Source organism: Miniopterus natalensis, chromosome 6 (assembly GCF_054644295.1).
Source record: "Miniopterus natalensis isolate mMinNat1 chromosome 6, mMinNat1.hap1, whole genome shotgun sequence".
NCBI classification, from domain to species: Eukaryota; Metazoa; Chordata; class Mammalia; order Chiroptera; family Miniopteridae; genus Miniopterus; species Miniopterus natalensis.
In genome coordinates this window covers 74,294,803-74,317,421 of record NC_142086.1, presented here as the reverse complement: position 1 = coordinate 74,317,421, position 22,619 = coordinate 74,294,803, and the positions used below count along the sequence as shown (strand labels likewise).

General features: G+C 38.9%; 1 protein-coding gene across 5 annotated transcripts in view; it reads left to right on the top strand.

Moving 5' to 3' along the window:
* MME (membrane metalloendopeptidase) overlaps positions 1-22,619 on the top strand; it is an 84,129-nt gene that overhangs the window by 41,083 nt on the left and 20,427 nt on the right. For all 5 annotated transcript variants that reach the window (XM_016222609.2, XM_016222611.2, XM_087818368.1 and 2 more), the window contains exons 9-16: positions 2,711-2,845; positions 4,527-4,628; positions 6,699-6,835; positions 6,945-7,038; positions 8,214-8,342; positions 9,199-9,297; positions 11,808-11,888; positions 13,195-13,298. In XM_016222609.2, the coding sequence (XP_016078095.2) occupies positions 2,711-2,845; positions 4,527-4,628; positions 6,699-6,835; positions 6,945-7,038; positions 8,214-8,342; positions 9,199-9,297; positions 11,808-11,888; positions 13,195-13,298 (881 nt within the window). The remainder of the gene's footprint in view (positions 1-2,710; positions 2,846-4,526; positions 4,629-6,698; positions 6,836-6,944; positions 7,039-8,213; positions 8,343-9,198; positions 9,298-11,807; positions 11,889-13,194; positions 13,299-22,619) is intronic.

The window sequence follows — 22,619 nt, the reverse complement described above, 5'->3', positions numbered from 1 at the left end:
CCGCTGCTCCTCATTAACAAAGATCCTGACGTTTGAAGGACACAGTCAGGTGGCATTGCTTTCTTCCTCTTTGGCAACTCCAACAAATACCAGCTTTTTATAAGCGGGAAGAGCCCAACTTCTGAACAGAACTAATGTATAAATATCATTGCTTGGTCCCGCAAAATGAAGATAGTTCTAATGAAAGCAATAATTCATGGTGTTGGGCGTTGCTAAATATCATCGCATTGATATTGTGTAATTTAAACACTCACAAAACTGCTATTATGGATTTTACCCAACTGTTGTCCTCTTTGAACCTCCTGTTGTAAGCACGGGGATTTGCAATGTTTTATTTTTGAAGGAAGGGCTGCATATTTCGGTGGGTTTCTTTTTCACAGGATTCACTGTATCAAGGCTTGAACTAGGTTGAATTATGACTCAAAAAAGAGAGCTGACTCTGGCCCTTGTCCTAATAACTGATTGCTCTCTCACTCACACACACACACATAAGCTGAATTTCAGTTTTAAAAACATTCTGGCCAATGTACTATTTAAATATTAAAATGTGTTTATTACCTTTTCCCCAAATCATGACAATTACAGTCATTTGGCATTTTATAAATCTCCAGGTATCTTAAGAAAAGAAATTAAAACCTTAAGGGTAGAATCACATCTTGTGGAAAGGATTTAACAGCAGCAGTAAGCTTGTGTTCTGACAGCTGCTATATAAATTTGGAAGCTGGAAAAGATAATGAAGATATTAAGACATGTTGTAATCAGTCACATTGGAATAGTTGCCAAGTAATGAAGTTCATTAAAGGAAGCAGTGTATTCCATGCAGCTGTATTAAATATTTAAGCATCCCAGAAGCTAGTGCTTCCAGTTTCCTGGGAAACTTGACCAGCAGAGCAGACTAGAAACATCACCCATGCTTACCTTATGCTGAGTTCCATGGTCTTTAGATACACCTATAAGGATGAAGGTACTGGAGTAGAATCGCTTGGTAGAGTCAGCAAAGTGCAAGAGAGCATTCTTGTTATTGTTTTCTTACCTGGTTAACAAAAAGCATCCTGTAGAGTAAAAAAAATGTCTCAGTGGATTGATATTGAAAAATTCAAATTACCATTTTCTTTATACTCAGCAGCAGTTTCCTGAGGAATGCAGATGAATTTCTATGATTTGAAGTACAGTTAATTCAAAAACACTGCATGCTTATGTTTTGGAATGGTTGGTCCCGTTAGGTATGAACTCAGGCATAGTTGTTTACTTCAAAGTGAAACAAGAATTCTGATTACCTTTGAGTAGGAAAAGAACAGAGTTGACAAGAATACACATAAAAACATTCTATTATCCTGTACTTATTGATTAGGTTTTTAATACAGCTGACAAATAGTCTGTTTTATGGAATGTCAAATCCATGGATAGAGATGCTAGCTGGACACCCCAGCATCACGGGGTGTCCATGGAAGAGAGAGCCCTCTCCCCATGGAACTGTTTACTTAGCATTTCATAAAGGTCATGGAATGTCAGTCTCCAAACCTTACTTAAAGGTGTCCTCTTGACTTTCAGATTGATAATAACTCTGTACATTTTGCTTAGGTTCTTGCTTGATAAATATGTTCATCTCCCTAAGAGTTTTATGTTTAATCCCCTTAACCAGTCACTGTAAATTCAGGTGCCCCCTTGCACTCACAGTAAATGTAACAATATCACTGATAATCTGTTAGAAGGGATATAAAACTCTCTTGAAACTGGTGAAAGTGTTAAGCACTGGCTAGCCTTCCTTTGCATTTACCCTGTGAACAAGTGACAGAGGCATAGAAGTGCCCATTGGTCCAAACTTGCGTGGTTCTTGTAGTCATGGTGGTTCGTCTTTCAGCTGGTGCTGGGAACTTGAGTTTTGAGTACATTTTAATGAGGTGGGATCTCACTTATTTCAGTTGCTGATAGATAATAATGGCTTGATGGCAATGGGTGGAGATTTACGAAAGGAAAGGGGCATTTAATTTCCCGGAGTTGATGCCACTCTGAAGAAGGCATTTATGTATTCTGTAAAAGTTTGATAAAGTTAAATGTAATTGAAGATAAACTGGAAAGAATTTGGGTTCTTAGAAGAAAGCTGATATCCAAATCCATGGAATCTTACAGATAAATTTCATAGTAATGGGAGCAACTATGGAATTAACTAAAACCCACAGGTTTATGTTGGAGGAGCTCATAAGAACAGTCTCATTAAAAATATATATATGTTGGTTGGCCAGAGGAGACAGATATAAAGATATCTTGATAATATTAATATGAGTTCGTGGCTATCTCTTCATTAATAGTTATATATATATGCAGAGAAAAGGAACTTTGGTAAAGGAATATATTAATATTTAAGAAAAATACTAGGTTTTTGTTTATCAAGTGTTTTACAGTCTTATTAAGACAATAAAAGTAACTTGACTAAAAATGGAACATTACAAAACACCCATAACCAAATGGTTATAAATTACTTAGTACTTGCAAAGTGATACTTTATTTTTCTGCTTTAACTCAGACATGTTGACTTTCAAGGAATCCATGCAGGTCATTTATTTTAGGATTTAGAAAAGCATAGCTATTTTATTGTGTTTTATCTGTTACTAGAAGTTCATATTAAATGGAAAATAAAATTTTGAGTTAAAGCACCATGATGAGTATTTAGAAGGTTTGCTAGCAATGCACTGTTATTTGTTTTTTGCAGACGTGTACAGCATATGTGGACTTTATGATTTCTGTGGCCAAACTGATACGTGATGAAAGAGGACTGCCCATAGATGAAAAACAGATTTCTATGGAAATGAATAAAATTATGGAATTGGAAAAAGAAATTGCCAATGTAAAACACATTATCTCTGATATGCTGAATAACGTTAAACCACTTTTTTTCTTTTTTCTCTCTATCATATTTTAAGGGTAAAAGGTGCAATTCCTTAACCAAGTGATAAAAATGCATAGCTTAGTAAAAGATCATTAACTTTAAGAAGACCTTTGAAACTGTAGAATTTTATAGTAAACTGGGTTTCTGACATTCGGGAGACATACTAAGTTTGACAAATATTAAACTAGATACAGTTAATTACCTATTATAAGTGAATTACATCAAAATTCTAACTACAGCCAAACTGTTGAGATGTCCTTGAGACTAAGGGCATACTTGATTGCTAACTGTTCAGCAAAACTATTTTAGTCTTGAACAATTTTACTTTTAAAAAATAGTTTTTAGTGATTACAGAGCTTATCTCTTATCCCTTTGCTAAGAAATATTAGCCCCTGAGCATGGCCTGGCCACATGACTGTGTGAGGTCTCCAAGTTCAGGCTGTCGGGCTGCTCAGCCCAGGAGATCTTGCAGGAAGAGTTTACCAGCACAGCCCAAGGGGTGCATTCTTGAATTCCCTCTAGCTATAGGTGAACTTTTGGAGCCTGAGTTGGCATTTTCTTGTCTGACTGGGTCTGCAGTCTCAAGTGAGTGAACTCTGTTGAAGTGGCATCTGGGTTATTGATTGAACCCAGGTTCAGTTTCAGTCTAGGCTCCACAGAGCTTTTTCTGACATTGCAAGCAGCCTGCACTCCTAAATCCCACCGGCTTGCCACTGCCATCAGAATCTTGAAGACTGAAGACCTTTGAGGGCAATTTTAGCCTTCCTAGGGCTACATGAAACCAAAAATCTACAATCAGATCCAGACTTTGCTTGGAGCTGCGGCAGGATGAATGGAAGTTAGATGGGTTATGTGTGGCTCTGTGTTGAAAACAGATTAAAGGAGGACAGTTTATTGCCCTAGGTTTTTACCACTCGCACCTTCCCAGACCATGTTCTCTGTTAATCATCTTCAGCTCTCTAGTAATTATATCTCAGAATTGTGTCCATATTTTCTCTCTTCTCCCAGACTCTGAGGTTGGGGTAGCTCCTTAGTCACCTTTGATCACCTGTGTCTCTCTAACAGTGCCCAGCTTGTTATTGCACACAGGAGATGCTAACTAGCATTCTCCGAAGATACCTTGCAACCTAAATAGGAGTTTTCTCTGTTTTTATTTGCTTTAAATTCCTGCAGAAACCACTGTGGCTTTTTGGGGGGGAATTTCTTCTGCCTGAACTTTAACTGGGACACGGAATGATAGTAATTGGGGGTGGGAGACAGAATTTGAACAATAAATTGGAGATGACTATATTCAAAAAAGTTGTTATAATATGAAACAGACACAACTGAGCTGCCCATTAACCACAGAAGGAAGCAGGCCTGTAAATGTCGCTTATGTGGTTTGGCCGTTCTCAGAAATATAAACAGATTTTTGAGAAATTTTATACTCAGCACTGCAACCAAATCTTCATAATTGTTACTGAATATACTTAAACTCTCAAATTTTACTTTCCTTTTTGATATGACAAAATAAATTGTAAAACAAGTGCAGAGTAGAACTTAAAGTGTATTTACCTATCCCATAGTCCTTTTTCCCTTAAATATAGTTTTACTAAAGAATTCTTAGTTCTAAAATAATGATCCAAAATTAAATCCGTAGGCTACAGCTAAACCTGAAGATCGAAATGATCCAATGCTTCTTTATAACAAAATGAAATTAGCCCAAGTCCAAAATAACTTTTCACTAGAGATCAATGGGAAGGTAAGTAGCAAGTTTTATGTACTCTCTTACTGTGCCATTTCTAAAACTTATAACATTGAATTACAGTTTCTTAAAATTCAATGATTTCTTATTCATTGAAATAAATTGAAGAGCAAATGAATTTAGATGACTTCATGACCGAACCAGGAAAAAAACCATTATTTAAAGCTATTATATTTGAGTTAGAAGGAATTTTAAAGGTAAAAGCCCTTCTAAGGCAGCTATGCAATAATGGTAGGAATGATCTTAGAAAAGGGTTTAGAAAATATTAAAGCTGAAAATCCTTCTGAAAGACCGTTATATATTAGCCATCGGAGTTGGACAGTCAGATAATAAAAGCACTCAATTTTTTTAACTCCTAAAAAGATTAATTTATTCATAGAACTTGCTGTTCTCATCAAGGCATCTAGGGAGGTATTCAGAGCAATAATGAAGAAATACAACACAAGAAATAAGAAAACTGTCTCATAGAGTGCATTTATAAGCAGCCTTTGACATCTTTTTGCTTAGTTGTAGTTCATTAGCTGGTATGTAATTATCTCTTTGGGGGGCTATTCATGTGTACTTGTGTTTTAGTTGAGGCACACAATCGGGAAATAAAACCACATCCATGGGAAAATCTGCAAATGACCACATTCGGTGATGGATTCTCTTTGGCAAGAATTATAATAAAGAAGGACTTTTTAAAAAGCATAACCTTTTGAGTTAGGAATTTCTCACAGAACTTTTTAACTTGAATTTATTGAGGTGACACTGGCTAACAAAGTATACAGGCTTCAGGTGCACGATTCTACAACATATCATCAGTACACTGTACTGTGTGGTCACCACCCCAAGTCAGGTCTCCATCTATCACCATTTATGTCCCCCTATACCCTCTTCTACCTCCCCAACCTCCCTCCCGGTGGCAACCACCACACTGTTGTTTGTGTCCTTGAGGGTTTTTTTGTTTTTTTCCCGTTTTTTGCTCTATCCCTCCACCCCTCCCACCCAGCCCTGCCCCCACAGCTGTCAGCCTGCTCTCTATCTATAAGGCTGTGTCTATATAGCTTATTATTAGTTCATTTTGCCTTATTAAATTCCACATACCAGTGAAATCATATGGTACTTGTCTTTCTCTGACTGGCTTATTTCACTTAGCATAAGACTCTCCAGGTCCATCCATATTCTACAGTTCCTAATAAATATGTTTTGAAAGAATGATCCAAACCACCAAAAGAAATCAAGAAAAGAACATAGCACTTCATTCTTAGAAAGTGATCGGCATGTTATATACTTATCTATACAATCATAGTGCCTAAAATATGGTAATTTTAAACATGCTCCATCACTGAAATATGGCATTTCAGCAAGATTTGCATGATCTCCACTTCTGCTGTGTTTTCTTATATCTTCTGGTGGTTGAATAACCACAATTCTCGCTTTAAAGAGACAAGATTCCATCCGTTGGCAACTCCAAATCTAGCTCCTGGAGTGTAAGAACTGCATGCCTAATGCCTAGAGACCCAATATTGACAGTGTTCTGTTTGGCTTCGTTGGACCCTCTGTGGTGTATCTGTACCGTCACTGAACCTCTCTGCTATGACTGTAACATGTTTTCATTTGCAGCAGGATCTCCACTGAGACATATTACTGTGTTTGAGTGGATTGTTTATTAATATCCACTTTTAAAAGATAAACAGTTAATACCCACTTAAATTTTTGCATAGACCGAGGAAGTTTTATTTTTAAAGCTAAAATTTTCTTCTTTTTATACTGATTGGACCAAGAAGATGACATTGAGCCTAATTTCTAGTTGTATATCTCTACACTTAGAGGCTTTGCTTTTGTTCCTTAATGATTGGTTTAATTCTGCTATCAAAATAATCCTGCTGCAGAACTAATTTTTATTCATAACCAATTGAAACAATTGAGGAGAAATCCCAAGCAAATATCAGACTGACGATTGGGATAATTGTGTTGTGATGTAGCTGACACCCTAACCACGTCTGACCCTTAAGGGTAACTGAGTGTTGGAATCAAGAAGGGAAATTCATAATTACAGAATGTTTTGTGCCTGCTTTTTTCCAGCCATTCAGCTGGTCAAATTTCACAAATGAAATTATGTCAACTGTGGATATTAAAATTACAAATGAAGAGGATGTGGTTGTGTATGCTCCAGAGTACTTAGCCAAACTTAAGCTCATTCTTACCAAATACACCGCCAGGTAAGTATGTCAGCGTCCCCATGTCCTCAGAGTTTACATTTAATATCACTCTTTAGAAGCTTTGCAGCCTCATCTTTTCTGTTGCTGGGTGGTGGGTTTTTTTATACAGAGATCTTCAAAATTTAATGTCCTGGCGGTTCATAATGGATCTTGTAAGCAGCCTCAGCAGAAACTACAAGGAGTCCAGAAATGCTTTCCGCAAGGTGAAGAAATAATCTCTCTTTTCTTAAGACTTAAATCATAAAGAGACACATGGTTATGAAGGTGCCATGTGCACTGCTAGAATGTGGTGAACTTGGTCAAGAGACAAAAATGCCAAATGTCGGTTATTCTGCCCATATTTAGGCTGTGATGTCCAGAAAAGCCATCACAGAAAAGCCAGTTTTTAGGGGCTTTGCCATCCTATGTTTGTTTACTGTGGCATCATGATTGAAAGGCCATGGAAGAATATGCATTTGGTTATGTGAGCAGTTCATGAAACAAACACACTGGCTCAGTGTTTTTGTGACGTTAGAAACAATCACAGGGATATCTCAATGAACTTGATTTTTCAGGTGTTCATAGCACACTAGATATACACATAGGTGGATTACACTGGTGTGGACGGTCCACTGAGGACACACCTACCTGGAGACAACCTTAAGGCCTTTGATTAGGCTGTACCTACAGTTAATCACCATTGTAGTCCTGTTGTAAGGGGCAAGGGCAGGGGGGATGAGAAAGGAGAAATTCTAGCAAACGGTTGGTGGCCAGTATTGGTTGGTGTCATGGAAAGGAAATAACTCTCTGATAAAAATGTTGTGGTTTTACCCTTTAAAAAAAAATGCAGACACATTTTTAAAATTAAAGAATGTAAAAATGGTATTTTGCTAAATTTCCTTTAGCTAAGTTAGTCCCCTTATTGATACTTAAATTTATACACATAGAGTTCATCTAAGTCCTGGAAGTTCAGCTAAAACATTAAAATAAAAATAGGAGAGCGCTTTTTTGTATAGCAGATTCCTCCCCTGTTATGATGTTTACTGAACATTACTTCACATGTATGTTTATGCAGAGATAATGATGGTATTTTGTTTGTTTGGGAGGTTTTTTTGGTTGCTTTTTTCTAAAGCTGTCTGGAAGGATATTAACTTGTAGTAGCCTAAAGTTCTACTGGGACAGGTACTGAAAACATACCTTATTTTCAGATCATATATAAGTAAACAATCCAATTGAATTGCATTTTATCATGGACAAGGACAGCGTGCCTTGTGAGGGGAAGCAATGAATATGCAGGAACTTAGGGGACATAAGAATAGAGTCCTGTGAAGTTTGCGCTCTGACCTCGCTGCGGCCGGCTGCGTCCTGACCGAACGCCACCTGCTCTGTCTCTCCCCAGGCCATTTACGGCACCACTTCCGAAACAGCGGCCTGGCGACGCTGTGTCAACTTCGTCAATGCCAACATGGACAGTGCTGTGGGAAAGCTTTACGTAGAAGCAGCATTCGCTGGAGAGAGTAAACACGTGGTAACGTTTTCAGCACCGCGCAGTCACTTACTTGTTTGCATTGATGGGCAATTACAATGGTCCATAATTTGGCTAAAGTTTCGTTAATTGGCATTATTATTATTTGCCATTATTTCCCCGGTAAATCCCGTCCCCTGTCCCCCAAGGGTCTGGTTCTATCTCTGATCCTAATATCGTTTAGTCCAAAAGCAGCTGTCCTTTTTCCAGAAGCGGTAGATTCTGGAAACAGTCGCATGTTCTAGCGATAGAGTCATTTATAAACTCTTCTGTTAGCAAAGTTGACCAAGAATTCATGTTTTCTTTAAAACCTAGAAAGTAAACCCAAGTTTAGGTGAAGTGTAAGAAATGTGCTCCATTTTTCATTGTTACTGACATAAAAGTAATGGAACTTGAAGGTATGGTGAAAATCTGTTGAAATGCTGCTTCATGCTTTACTAAACTACAAATGGTAATGGCAGCTAATATTTTATGTTAGTTCTTGTTTTACGATAATAGCAACCATTACATTCTTAACTTGATTTTTTATTAATGTGTATATTAAGACCTATTTAATCATAAGTATTGATAAAAATATATATCGATTTGTTTAGGTCACAGTTTGTCTGTAAGTTTACATTTATTAATATATTATCGAGTCACATAAAGACAGGTTATAGCTCTATTTTTTATTTATTTATTTTTAATTTATATTTATTGTTGAAAGTATTACAGGCATCCCTCTTTTCCCCCCATTGGCATTCTCCACCCCACTCCCTCCCCCACCCCCAGACTTTTACAGCACTTTTGTCTGTATTAATTTGTGTTACAAAAAATTAATTAATGGCCTAAACTTTGTCTTCTTTTCTTTTGCTTTGAGGTTGAGGATTTGATTGCACAGATCCGGAAAGTTTTTATTCAGACTTTGGATGAGCTCACTTGGATGGATGCTGAAACAAAAAAGAGAGCTGAAGAAAAGGTAAAAAGCAAGGCAGAGCCAACTATCAATAAAAAAATTTCTTTATAAAGAAACACGAACTTTTAAGACATTTCAGGAAAAATATAATCAAGAATTGCATAAGATTTTGAATAAAAACCTGATCAAAGGCAGTGGGGGGGGGAAGGAATTGCATAAAACAAAAGCAAGTTCCTTCAGAATGTAATGTTTTCAGGAACAATTTTCATGGATAAATATTTTTTTCTATGATTTTCATTTTTTATTTTTCTTTGCAATCAGCCCCTATTCTCTGTGTTCAGTTCCAGACTTTGAAAGATCTCCAATTTTTTTTTAAGGAAGACTTCAGAAAACAAGAGGAAAATCTTACATGAACAAGTAAAGAATGAAATGCTATCAGTAGTTCATAATTTTCCTCCTTTTATGAAATATACCTAAAAGGCCTCTAACAATGTCAATTTTTAATGCAAATTTCTAGCTAAATTTTTTAAACCCTGCTTCATTTAGCTTTTTATAAAACCTAGGGAGAAAAAAATACTATATTTCTGTTCGTAAGATGGTGCAATATTTAAGTTTTACATGGTGATTAAGTCTCTTTTTATTGGGACTTTTAATATCTTGCATAAGAAAAAAGGTGGGATTTCTAAGGAAATTTTAGGTTTAAATTTACTATGATCATTTGTCTTGATAGCTATATAAAACTAGAAAGAACAACATGTCCAGTGACAACTGTACGTGCTTTGCGAGCAGGATTCACATGCAACCTGATTATTTCTCTGTAATTAAGGTGGCAGGAAGAACAGACCACATTTTGAACTGATAACAGAAGGACTTCAAAAACCTGTTATAAGAGAACCAAGCTGTAGTCCAGTTCTGTTTCAGGATTAAATCACGTGGAAGGACTATCTTTTTCAGCTTCACAGAGCCCCAGATGGGTTAGGTTTAGAATATAAGACCCCCTATATTTTCATAATTCTACAGAAACTTCGGGAACTTGGGCTGGCTTTGCTCCGTTCGTGTTCTAGCGCTTCGTGACGTGGTTCTGTTTGACACAGTCAGCTGAACTGTTCTAAGTCATCATTGCCAAGGTGGTGTCACAAAACACGGGACCTGCCAAGTTGTTCCCCAAAGAGAATCATGTGGTCAGAGGGCCTAGGAAACGCCTCCTGCAGGAAGGCTTCTCTGACCTCCTCCTAGTCTAGGCTCTGTGCCCTAGGGGGTGACTTCATGGCACCATGCATCACACTGAGAGTCAATTCTCGTTTCAGTGCCTTTCATTGATCTTCACATAAGCTCTCTGGGGGCAGAAATTTTGCCTGACATTGGAGCCTTGGACCCTTACAAAGTACCTTGAACCTATATTGAATGAATAAATGGACAAATTAATTCGTCCTGTGGGACACTTATAATAACCCAATTTTGACTGTAAGAAGTCCTGCAATAAAGAAGCCTACTTAATGTTTTGTCACAGTATTTACCCAAAGTATTTGACAATAATTATTTTTATGTAGTAACTTTTATTTCAATAGAGTCTTTGTTCCTTAGAACACTCGTTGGGGAAATGTGTTCCAGAAAATAAAGTGCTAATGAGACGGGCTGATTTATAATGGACTGATGGTGTGGAAACCTACAAGAAAATAGGCATGGCCTAACTGACTTGGTGACATATATCCTGTCTCGGCCACGGGGGAAACCCTGTGCTTATGAAACAGATTTGTAACAAAACCACATCCCTTTGATGGCAAACCAAATAACTTAGAGATACAGGCTTAATTCCCCATGAAAATTTTTAATTGATTAAATTATTTAAGAGCAATGTGATATGATAGCATCGAAAGTCAAGCACCGTTGAGAAAATTAAAAAATAGCGATAGCAAGTAGTAAACAAGTGGTAATCATGAAATAATAAAAATAAGTAATTTAAAAATAATAAAGAAAAATCAGAAATGGCAGTGAACAAATGGTAACCATGAGTTGGTATAATAAGAAAAACTCTTGTTTTTCACTTGTTTAATTAATATCATTCATTTAACGTTGAGAAGATAGGTACACAGCTTTGGAGACCGAGGGAGAACATAAAAACTCCAAGAACCAATATTCAAGAACAATATTAGCACTAAACATATAAACCCATCTCTGTTTTCTCAGCCAAATCAGTAAAGTGGAAAGAAAATTACAAGGTGCTACAATGGAAGCTCTAAATCTTACTTCTCTTGTAAATTGAAGAAAATGCCTTTCAGGAAAAAGTTTATACAACTACAATACATGTGGAACAATGACTCATCAGCTTTCATTTAGGTTTTCTTAGGAAAGCTGCAGCCTGTGAGGACAGAAGCTAAATTTCAGACCAATTTTTTGTTTATTTTGAGCCCCAGGACGAAGCCACTTCAAAGATTTCTTCTTAAGTGTTGTCAGGGACTCTTTTTGTAAACAGTATGGATCAAGGTATTCAGTTGATATTCATGGGCAAATTACAGTGTTTGCATTTGAAAGTCATGGAATCATCCTCACATTCAATATTATAATTTTCATAGGCCTTAGCAATTAAAGAAAAAATTGGCTATCCTGATGATCTTCTCTCAGATGTTGACGGCCTGAATAAAGAATACGAGGAGGTAAGTCTCTGTAAAGCCTCTGGGCTAATGACACCGGGGGCTGGTGGCAATGTCATTTCTAGCTGTCGGGTAGGAAAAATTATGTGAAGTAGCCTAATCCCATAGGTCTCATTACAAAAACCTTTTAACACTGAAGACAGATCTGTGTTTGTTTTCGTTTTAGCCTTTTGTGTCATCGGCCTGGTCTGTATCTGTTATTTTGGTTTCCATATAATCCATTTTGAGAAATAAGAAAGATCCAGTGTCCTTTAAAGAGAATCAGGGGTAGACATCAAAGTGCTGAACACGCGGGCTCCTTATCTCACCTTTCACAGGCCTGAAGAGTCAAGTCTTCAGGTTTCCATCCACTTTCTAATTTTTCCTCCGCTGGGTAAGCTAGGTCATGCATTCTCTGTTTAAGAAGCAAACAAAAAAAATCTAAAACTTGAGAAGCGGAGACTGTTTTATTCCCCTTTGGTAATGTCACAGTGGTAAGAGGAGAGAGCTCACTAAAGTCACTGCAGTACTGATGTCAAACTTGGCTGAGGTTCTTGGTGCTCACCTTGTGGTCACCACAACTGCTTGAAACCCTGGTGACTACAAGGTAATCCTTGCGCAAATCAGAGATCACAATGACTCCTAATCCATTGATTACTAGTCTGTCATGGGAGTTTGCAAGCCACAGTGTCCTCTCCTTTTCCATTTGCAGAAAAGCTTGACCGTTTCTTTTAAATGAGCTAGCTGTAGCGTGGGGGTCCTGAGGGTCCTCGTAGCAGGAGCCTGGCGGCTAAGACCGTAGATGCAAAACGGAACGGTGTGGGTTCAAATCCTAGCTCCACCACTCAGTAATTTGCTAAGAGCATAAAATCAAAGTCAAACTCGGTGGTTGAAGTATCACCTCTGCCACTCAGTTACTTGGGCAAGTGCACTTGTCTGTGCCTCCAGTTTCCTCAACTTTTAAGTGGTAATAACAGCCCATCTTTATAAGGTTAGAGTATTGCTTGGCACATAGTAGGTACTACTAAGAATGTGCTGTTATCACATCTGGTATGTAAGGATTAATATCAATATGGTAAGGCTGGTCTGACACTTGGTTTTATGTGATTAATTACAAAAGAATAGACTGAAGTGGTGACTCAGCTAGAGCGGCAGTGATCTGTAATATAGAATTAGGCTGGTGGGAACGAAATCCTTCTTTGGTGAGTTTTAATGCTCTCCGTTAACTTTATTAACAGACAGAATTTAAGAAGATGGCCTCTATATTTTTAGCAAAAGTTTTGAAGATACTGGTTTTAATATTTTTCCTAATATCTTTTATGTGATATAGTACAACTACAAGGAAGATGAATACTTTGAGAACATAATGCAAAATGCGAAGTTCGGCCAAAATAAACAACTGAAGAAGCTTCGAGAAAAAGTGGACAAGAATGAGTATGTATAGTCCAGTTTCTAATATGTTTATTCAGAAGAGGGTCTTTTTCTCTCCTCTTTGGTGGATGAAGAGAAAGAACCGGGCTTAAAATTGTGTTTAAAAGTACAACTGTCTATGAAGTACTTTTAAGAGCACCTAAGAGTGTTATACTAAAGATGGGTCATGGATTTAACTAAATTTAAATTTTTTTATAAAGGTATATCCTCAGATAACCTAATTTCTTTGGTTTCTTTTCATTTTATTGCCTGTCCCTCTGCTTTTCTTGTGGACAAGGTTCTCAAGAACACCTTAATCTAAGTAACCGATGGGTCCTTCCAGCCTTCTCTGAGGCCTTAACTATACTCAGAATTTCTTCTGCCCCCAGCTCCACCTCTTTTCTGTCAGTGTGTCGCTCCACAGGTCCTCCCCCGTCCTGGTTTGCTCCATGTAATGCTTCTCTCGCCCTAGTGGTAGCCAAATATGAGATACCAGGAATCACTCTCTTTCATAGCCTTCAGATGTTCCTAAGCTCTGCTTATTAGTGGCATTAGTACTTCCTATCAACTGTTGGTTTAGTGTTTATCTATCAATTAAATGCATGTGTCCAACATATTTACCAACCTCTGTGTTTGTACACATAAATCCCTAGAATTGCTTAGGTTGATATCTCACTAAGTTCTTAGCTGCTAGAGAATAGAGGACATTCCTTTTGACCATTCAGCACAGCACGGAATACATAGATTTTCAGTTAAAACTAATTAATTAACGGCGAACAAGTGAAAAATACGTATAATAACTTGATTTGTGTGGTAAAGGACACAATAGCATAACAGGGAGGTGCTTGGTTCATTTATGTATTCATTTATTCTTTTGAGTATTCCTTTATTAAGCTAATATTTTGGTGTCGTTGGGTACTGGGAATATAAAAGGCTGACTTTGATCATATTACATTACATTAAAACAGCAAAAAGTGGTGTTGAAGAAGGGAAGAGATCCCCCCTTTGCCCCTCTTGAATTGTTAAGGTTAGACTAATAAAGTTGACATAAGACCAGATTAACAGAGGAAAAAAGCAATTTAATATGTGCACACAGGAGATTAAAAATGATACTCTTAGAAATGATGAACCAGTCAGCTTTTTATACCTTTTAGACAAAGAAACAATAAATTTAACAGGGCAAAGGAACTTAGGTTTGTGTACTCATTAGTGAAGAATCTATACAGAGTTTGGGCTTTGATAGTAAATTAGTAAAGAAATAACAAGTTTTGTTTATACTGCTTTTTGGCCCTGAATTCCTTAGCTAGGGATAAGGGTGGCTCAGCCTCCTGGACCAAGGAGGGCACCTTTCACAGGGGACATTTATTTCCCGCGTCCAAGGAAACAAGGGAGGGTCAATGTGCCCTTACTGCATTGTCTGCTTGTCAAGTAACTTTAATTCAAAGTAATCCTTATACCATTGTGGGATATTTTGGGGTGCCCTGCCCTGGCCCCAACAGTAGGAAAGACATGATATAATAAACTACCACCAGGAAGGAAATTTTGGGCCAAAAAAGGTCCACATGCAGTGGGATTGTTTGATGACAAGACTGTTCTATTCTTAGTAAGCCAAGTGCAGGTTGGGCAGAATTCCTAAATGGAAATGCTAATACAGTTCTTTACTTAACATTTTGAACACTTCAGGTATCCTGAAAGAGAGGCTGATTTCTTTTGCTGACCTCTGGCTTTATACTGGAGCAAGTGTTGTGTTGTCTGGGGCTTAAAACGGGGCTGCACAGGTCAGAGATTGTTTAGCGTCCCAGCTGGCAAAGAGGAAGAACCATGGTTCCGTACGGGTGGTGCTGTTATAGATGATCAAGCCGTTTCTCTAGGAACCCACACAGAGTCATCAGAAAGGATACTCTGTGGGTTAAATTTATAATCAGAGAAGTTTCTGACAAATCTGAATATTTTCATTTCTTTAAAATACATCTACTTACATTTAATAAGTGTCAGCACTGTATAAATTATTGTCAAATATTCTTTCTGAAAATAGCTACTATAACCTGCATCCGTATGACAGGAAGATGTATTTGTAGTTTAAAAAATAGTTGTTGAAATATTGCTTGATATTTTCTTTTGAAGCTGATGTAGCCCCAGTTCCAGAATCATTTTGTAGTATAGTTTCCTCTTTTATTCCCTGTCATCATCATATGTCTTGGTCTTCTCTGAGTCCCTTTCTCTTTATGATAGGTAATCAAAGGCCAAACTTGTATATAATATTTTAATGAATGTTTGGTGAGGAGCACGCATGCTCAGTAGTTCTTTGCGGATCTTCTCCGCGAGCTTCCGACAGTCCCAAGCGCAGCGCGACTTCTCGGGTCCCCCCTGGCTAGTGCTGGATACGGAGGGCAAGGGCCCAAAACTCGAACGCACGTTGGAGCCCTCTGGGGAGCTCAGAAATAGCACCGATCACCCAACTCCACCGCCCTGGATTTGGATGTACTTGCCTGTGGGTGGGGACCCAGCACAACAGGTTCCTGAGTACATTTTGTTCAGTGTTATTTCTTAAATAATGTCGGTGAGATGCTTAAGTGGGGACTTTTAACTCTTCTTTGCATCCGTCCGCCTGCGGTATGATCGGTTTCCTTAGACATCATTTCGCCACAGTTCCAGGAGCCTACGGAGGAGGTTCAGTGAGGACTCACTGTACTGATCACCTCTTTCTAAGAAATGTGTTACTGTGCAGAACAGCGCGGATTGCGGCAAGCGCGAGAGGAAATGGTGCAATCGAGAGGCACAGTAAACACGAGACGGGTGAGGCTGTTGCGGGGGTGACACAGCATACCGTTATAGCGAACTTGGTTTTTCTTTTACTAAGTAGAAAGAATGCACTCTAAAATAACAGTAAAAGTATAGGATAGCAAATACATAAACCCGTAGCACAGTCGTTCATTGTCGTTATCGATATTACGCACCGGACACAGTGGTATGTGCTGTACTTTCATACGACTGGAAGCGCAGTAGGTTTGTTTACTGTGGTAGGACATCCCCAGGCTACGATGTCACTGGGCAATGGAAATTTTCAGCTCTACGATAATCGTATGGGCCCACCATCGTGGATGTGGTGGCAGTCACCGAAACGTTATGCAGAGCATGACTGTATCTAAAATGATTTAGTTCCAGTAACATGATCATTTTCTTACAGTCCATAGAACAAACATAAACCTCTAAAGAGAAAAAGATAGACCGGAACAAAACAAAATGAATTTCTTCTCTTGTTTTTAGGTCTGATGCCATTTTGTCAGTTTCTCAGGACAAAACTTCCTATGGCGTAATTGGGACAGGTAGTGCCAGCGTCGGCACATCGCTGCGGTTGAGCCGTGGAGTTACTTTTTATAAACTGCAAAGACTTATTTTATTGCTGAGTCTTTCTTGCTAAAGGGCATAAAAATCAAAACACAGGTATTGGCAGCATAAATGTGGCATTGACCAGCCACAGTGTGTGCAGAGCGCTGTGGCAATCACCGCAGAGGAGGGAGAAATGCACGGGCCATGGCCCCGGGCTGGGAGCTCACAGCCCAGTGCAAGAACCAGGGGGGGAACAAGCAGATCTCACCAAGGGCAGGGTTGGCTGGTGCTGTTACAAAGAAGCAAAGTGCTAGGGCAGCACTTTTTTAAAAACCACAATTAAATCTTTGCTTATTAGTAAAACATTCCCAGGAAACATGTCAGCATTTAACTTAATATTGAGGTGAACAGAGGATTCACTAAAAACAAAACACAACGCTCGGTTCCTGTCTGTCTTCCCTTCATTGTTTCACACCTGCTGTTTGTTCCGATTGGATGGTGGGAAGCCCCTGAAGTAAGTGGTACTCCTGAGGCTGACAGCCCAGCCTTGGGGGCTCTATGGGTTCTTCTCGAAAGGCCAACGCCAAAAATGGCAGGTGGGTTGGCCCCCTGTGAAGTGGCACCAGAGTTTTGTCACTGTCTTGAGTCGGTGACACTCTTTTGTGTCCCAGTTCTGCCTATTACTACCTGTGGCCTTTGAAAAGACATGCAGGCTCCTTGTTTCTAAAAGGAGCAGGTTGATTTAGGCCGTATGAGAGCTCTCAGGTTCTAAGCTGTGTGAGAGCCTACAGTAGTTCTAGAGCCCTGACTGTGAAGCTTTGAAAGGAGCTGGGATGTTTTCTTCCTTGGCTTTTCCGCCTCAAGAGAGCCAAGAGGAAAAGAGAGGTAGGGAAGTACCTCCCCTCTTTCTAAAATACTCCTCCTGATTTTCCCATCTGCTAGTGTTTCTAGAATCACTCTTCTTTCTAAGTAAGTCCTGTGCCCGTGAACTTAGCTACTAAAAGAAAAATAGTGCAGTAAGACTTATATGGGTCAATGAGATGGCACAGAGGTGGGGTGTTAATAGGACCTATCCATGGATGTACAGATGCTGGTGACTTAGGGCACAAAGGAATCTCTATGAGTGTACATTTATGGGGAAGATCTGTGAAAATAATTATTTGGCTCATCAAGTACTACTCAGCAAAAAAGATGGAATAACAGATAGTTAGACTAAGCTTGGACACATCACTCTAACTCCCCATGGCAGTATCTGACGTGGTATGCTCAGGTTCTGCACATGTTCTAATAGACAAAAATTTTCAATTGTCAACTTTTATGCTCCCAATAAACCAACCAACATTGCAGTTTTCTAGTGTGTTTTGGAGTTATAAGCAAAACACATTTTATCAGTAAAAATATTTCTTTGTTTTTTTAATTAGCATCCAGAGAGGGTTTGGTTTAGTTTTGTTCAATTTTTGTTTTCTAATGGGAAGGAGAAGTAGGGAGGGAAGATAAATAATTGAAAGGTTGAAGTGTTAAACTGGGAGAACTTTGCAAAAGAATTCTGTAACTTCCATGCCAGCGTGCCCTCTAGAGAGGACAGTATCCAGATGGCACAAGGCTTCCTTCCAGCTGCCATCACTCCCTCCAGCTCACAGAGCAGCACAGCCTCACCTCCGCCTGTGCCCGCCCCCCTCCCATGGTCCCACGATGAGAAGAGTCAGCAGTCTTGGGCCTGGAGGACCCATCGATATGCCTAGGCCCAAATCTGTATTGAGCACCTATCATGTTTCCAAACTGTTCTGAGCCCTAGAAATGCAATTAAGAACAAGACATGAAATAAACAACAAAGACTGCATCAAACTAAAAAACTTCTGCACAGCAAAGAAAATAACAGAATAAAAAGACAACTGATGGAATGGAAGAAAATATTGGCAAGTCATATATATGATAAGTGGTTAATCGCCAAAATATATAACGAGTTTTTACAATTCAGTAGCAGAAAGCTAATAACCCAATTTTAAAATGTGATAAGGTCTTGAACAGACATTTCTCCCAAGAAGACATACGAATGGCCACCAGGTACATGAAAAGATGCTCAGCATCACTAATCATCAGGGAGATGCAACCAGAATCACTCCTTTCAGGATGGCTATTACCAAAGAAAGAGAGAGAGAGACAGCGTGCGAGAGAGCTCGGGCCAGGATTTGGAGAAACTGGAACCCTTACACCATTCATGGGAATGCAAAACAGAACAGCCACTGTGGAAAACAGTGTGAAAATGCCTCAAAAAATTAGACAGAACTACCATATTACCTAGAAAGTTCACTTCTGGGGATATACGCAAAGGAGTTGAAACCATGATCTCAAAGAGATATTACTAGCATTCCAACTTTTATTGTAGCACCATTCACAGTAGCTAAGGTGTGGAAACAACCTGTTTCCATCAACAGTTAATAGGTAAAGAAAATGTGGTATATACATACTATTTAGCCTTTAAAAAGAAGGAAATTGTGCAAGATCCAACAACATGGGTGAATCTGAGGACAATACGCTAAGTGAAATAAGCCAAAGACTACTGCGTGATTCCACTTTATGACGTAGCTAAGGTAGTCAAATTTATAAAATTAGAGAATGGAATCTTAATTGGCAGGGGCTCGGGGGGAACGTTATTAATCAACAGGCATAAAGTTTCAGCTAAGCAAGATGAATAAGTTCTAGAGGTCTGCTGTACGACATTGTAACGACAGTCGACAATAATGTGTTGTACACTTAAATGTGTTAAGAGGGTAGATCTCATGTAGGTGTTAACACAGTTTTTAAAAAGAACAAAACCTAGAACATCCCTGCCTTCTTGGAGTTACCAACTAATGAGCTAGACAGACGATAGACTTAAAATGTTAAGTTACATCATTGCTAAGTGTTATATGAGATGGAATAGGTTTTAATTCTTTTCTAAAAGATCCCAAGATTATTCTAAATCAGGAGAAAAAGTCACCAAAAGAAAATTCTGAGAGAAATAATCCACCCGCTCATAACTCCCAAATTGGGAATGTCTCTGTATTTGGCACTTCACACAGATGGGGGTGCACACGTACGTACATGTGCACATATATAAACTTATTGAAGACTAAAAAGATTGTGCTGCTGCCAGACTTAGAACCACACACAACCAACTGATGACTTCTAGGAAGAAAATCAGAGTAGTGATTTCTGTTGGCCTTTCGTTGAAAAAGAAGTGGATTCCCCCAATTTAATGTCAGAACAGAAGCTGTTGCTCTCACCACTCAGACAGTAAGGTGACTCATGCAGAGTACTTCAATTATGTTAACAACTCTTATGCAACAACAATAAACAGTTTAATGAGGCTCTTTGCTCCTACTTTGCTTTTGCCTTTGGGTGAAAAATTGCACCTTATAGAACAGTAGAAAGAATTTGTGTTATGTAGTCAGGGAGCTGTGATGGTGGGGATGGTGGGGCCTGAGGGTGGAGGGAGTGGGCAGCCCTGAGTTAAGATTTCTTCTCTGAATCTTAGTAGCTGTGTGAACTCAGACAACCTACACCATTCTGCTGCGCCTCAATGATTCCTTTATAAACTAGGATAAACTTTTGCCTTGTGGGGTCATGGTGTTGTGGATTATGTAATGTGCCCTCCACAGAACATGGATGCTCATTAAATAGTAGCTGTTTTTGTTATTGTCTGGTCATGGTGGGACTTAAGGATGGTGTGGAGGCCAGCATCCTAAAGCTTATTAGGGTAAGAGGGAGCCCTATGAAGTGAAGGGGTTCAGAACAAGTTCCCCAGAATATGCAGATTATTTTGAGCTGAAGACAAGGCTCAAGAGACTCAGAAAAAGTTTTCCACCTCCCCCTTAACGGCCTAAAAAAATTTTGATGAAATCTAATACAAGAGATAACAGCAAAGAGTGAGAGCTAACTATGAGGAACTGAGCAAGGACTGTTTATCTTTCTCTGTGTGTGCCATTGTCTCTGTGTGGCATGGCAAACATTTGCTTACCAAACATTTGCTCTTCCCATCTTCCTGGGAATTGACTTCCTTCCCTTTGAAGCCCTAGACACTAAGCCCTTCTGTTCAGCTCCAAATGCCATATAAGCCTCAATTGCCTGGCTATCTTTGGGCCTCTCATGTCTACGGGAGGCTCCTGTATATACATAATTAAATTTGTTTTTTGTTTTCCTATTAATCTGCCTTATGTTAGTTATTAGATCAGCCAAAAGTACCTAGAAAGGTAGAGGAAACATTTTTTCCACCCCTACAGAAGCAATTAAAAAACGAGCAGATCCATTTTTAGAGGTTAGTAAGAGAATGACCTTCATCGTTGTAATAAAATTTTGTGTTTGATTTAGATCAACAGCTTAGAGAAGGGAATTGGACTGGAAGATGGCAAGGTCCTCTTTCTCCTTAGCTTACATGTTTCTTTTATCGGTTGTATCACTTGGTTTATAAGTATTAGGAAAAAGAATTTGATAACCATACTGTGCCTTAGTTTCTACACCTGAAAACTCGACATGACATTTACCTTATATTGATGTTCTGAAAGATAAATGAAGGTATGTAGAAAGCTTTGAACTCTTGATGAGATAGTATTAGTAAATGTAAAGCATTACAGTGGTCATTGTGATTACAAAATGAGAATTCTCCTTTCCAGGAGTACGTGAGGAAGACAGAGAAAACTGCTGTATTGTATTGATGATTTCAAGGGAGTTCCTTTAAGACCACGAGATGCTGAGCAATTGACACTTTCAGGGAAAGGAACACTAAGCATTTTGTTGTTTTAAGTTTTAAAGTTACCCACGGGTGGGTGAAAGAGAAGTTTCATTCCAGGTGCTTTCACAATCCAGTGGATTATATCCAAAAAGCTGTAGGGTCAGGCTGCTGACTTCTGCTTTCCTTCCCTGCTATAAGAAGGATGCTCGTGTGCTTTCATTTGATCACCACTCAGGTTCTTCAGGGTAATGAGAGCTGGAAGAGAAGCACCTGGGCCCCTCTCAAGAGCATTTCAGTTCCGTTTCCCACCCGCGTTATGCGTTCAGCTTTGAGGGCCACGCCGCATCTCGTGGTCCTTCTTTGTTCTGCTGTTGAAAGCCCCAAAGAACAAGTTTACTTGACAAAACCGTGTTTCAAAATTAAAAATGTTTTATTCTTGTTTTCCCACACTGTGCTTTATACACACTGCACACAGGCCGCAGGAGGCAGGAAGAGAGACCAAAGTTCAGGCTGATATTTGACTCGTGTCTCAGGCTTGATAGCTGCTCGGAAGGCTGCTGGTGTCTGACCCCCACACTCGGAAGGTGTCATCGGGTAGCCTGCACCAGCCAGGATTTTAGGGCAAGAATCACCACCATTCGGTTTTCTCTTCCGCTGCGCATTTTCTCTTTTGTATACTGCTCTTCAGGGTCGAATTTGTCTGTGTTACATAAATGGAATCTTCTTCTGAAACTTTGAGGCTACGTCCAAATCAAAAGAACATCTCGTTTTTGTTACATCACCATTTAATGTGAAAAAACTGTTTTAGCACTGTGTTTTTTTACATTTCTTTAAATTTTATTTTTCAATTACAGTTTAAATTCAGTATTATTTTGTACTCGTTTCAGATGTACAGCATAGTGGTTAGGCAGTCGTGCGCTTTATAGGTTCCCGCCAATGTTTCTAGTACCCACCTGGCACCATACATAGTTGTTACAACACAATTGACTATATTTCCTATGCTGTGCTCAGCATCCCCGTGGACTATTTTCTACTTCTTAATCTCGTCACTGTTAATTTAGCTTCTTCACCACAAATATTAGACACTGAGCCTGTAGCTGTTATCTTCACTTTATTTAAGATGCAGTGATCGAATCACGGTACTTCAAGTTTTGATCATTCCAGGGATAGTGTGTCCTAAACAAATGAATCTGGGTAAATTACCCAGGGGTGATCGGAGGACACACTGTGAAAGATCTCAAGGAAGAAAAGGCAAACGCTAAACACTAGTGCTCTCTGAACCTAACCACCAAAATTCTAATTTT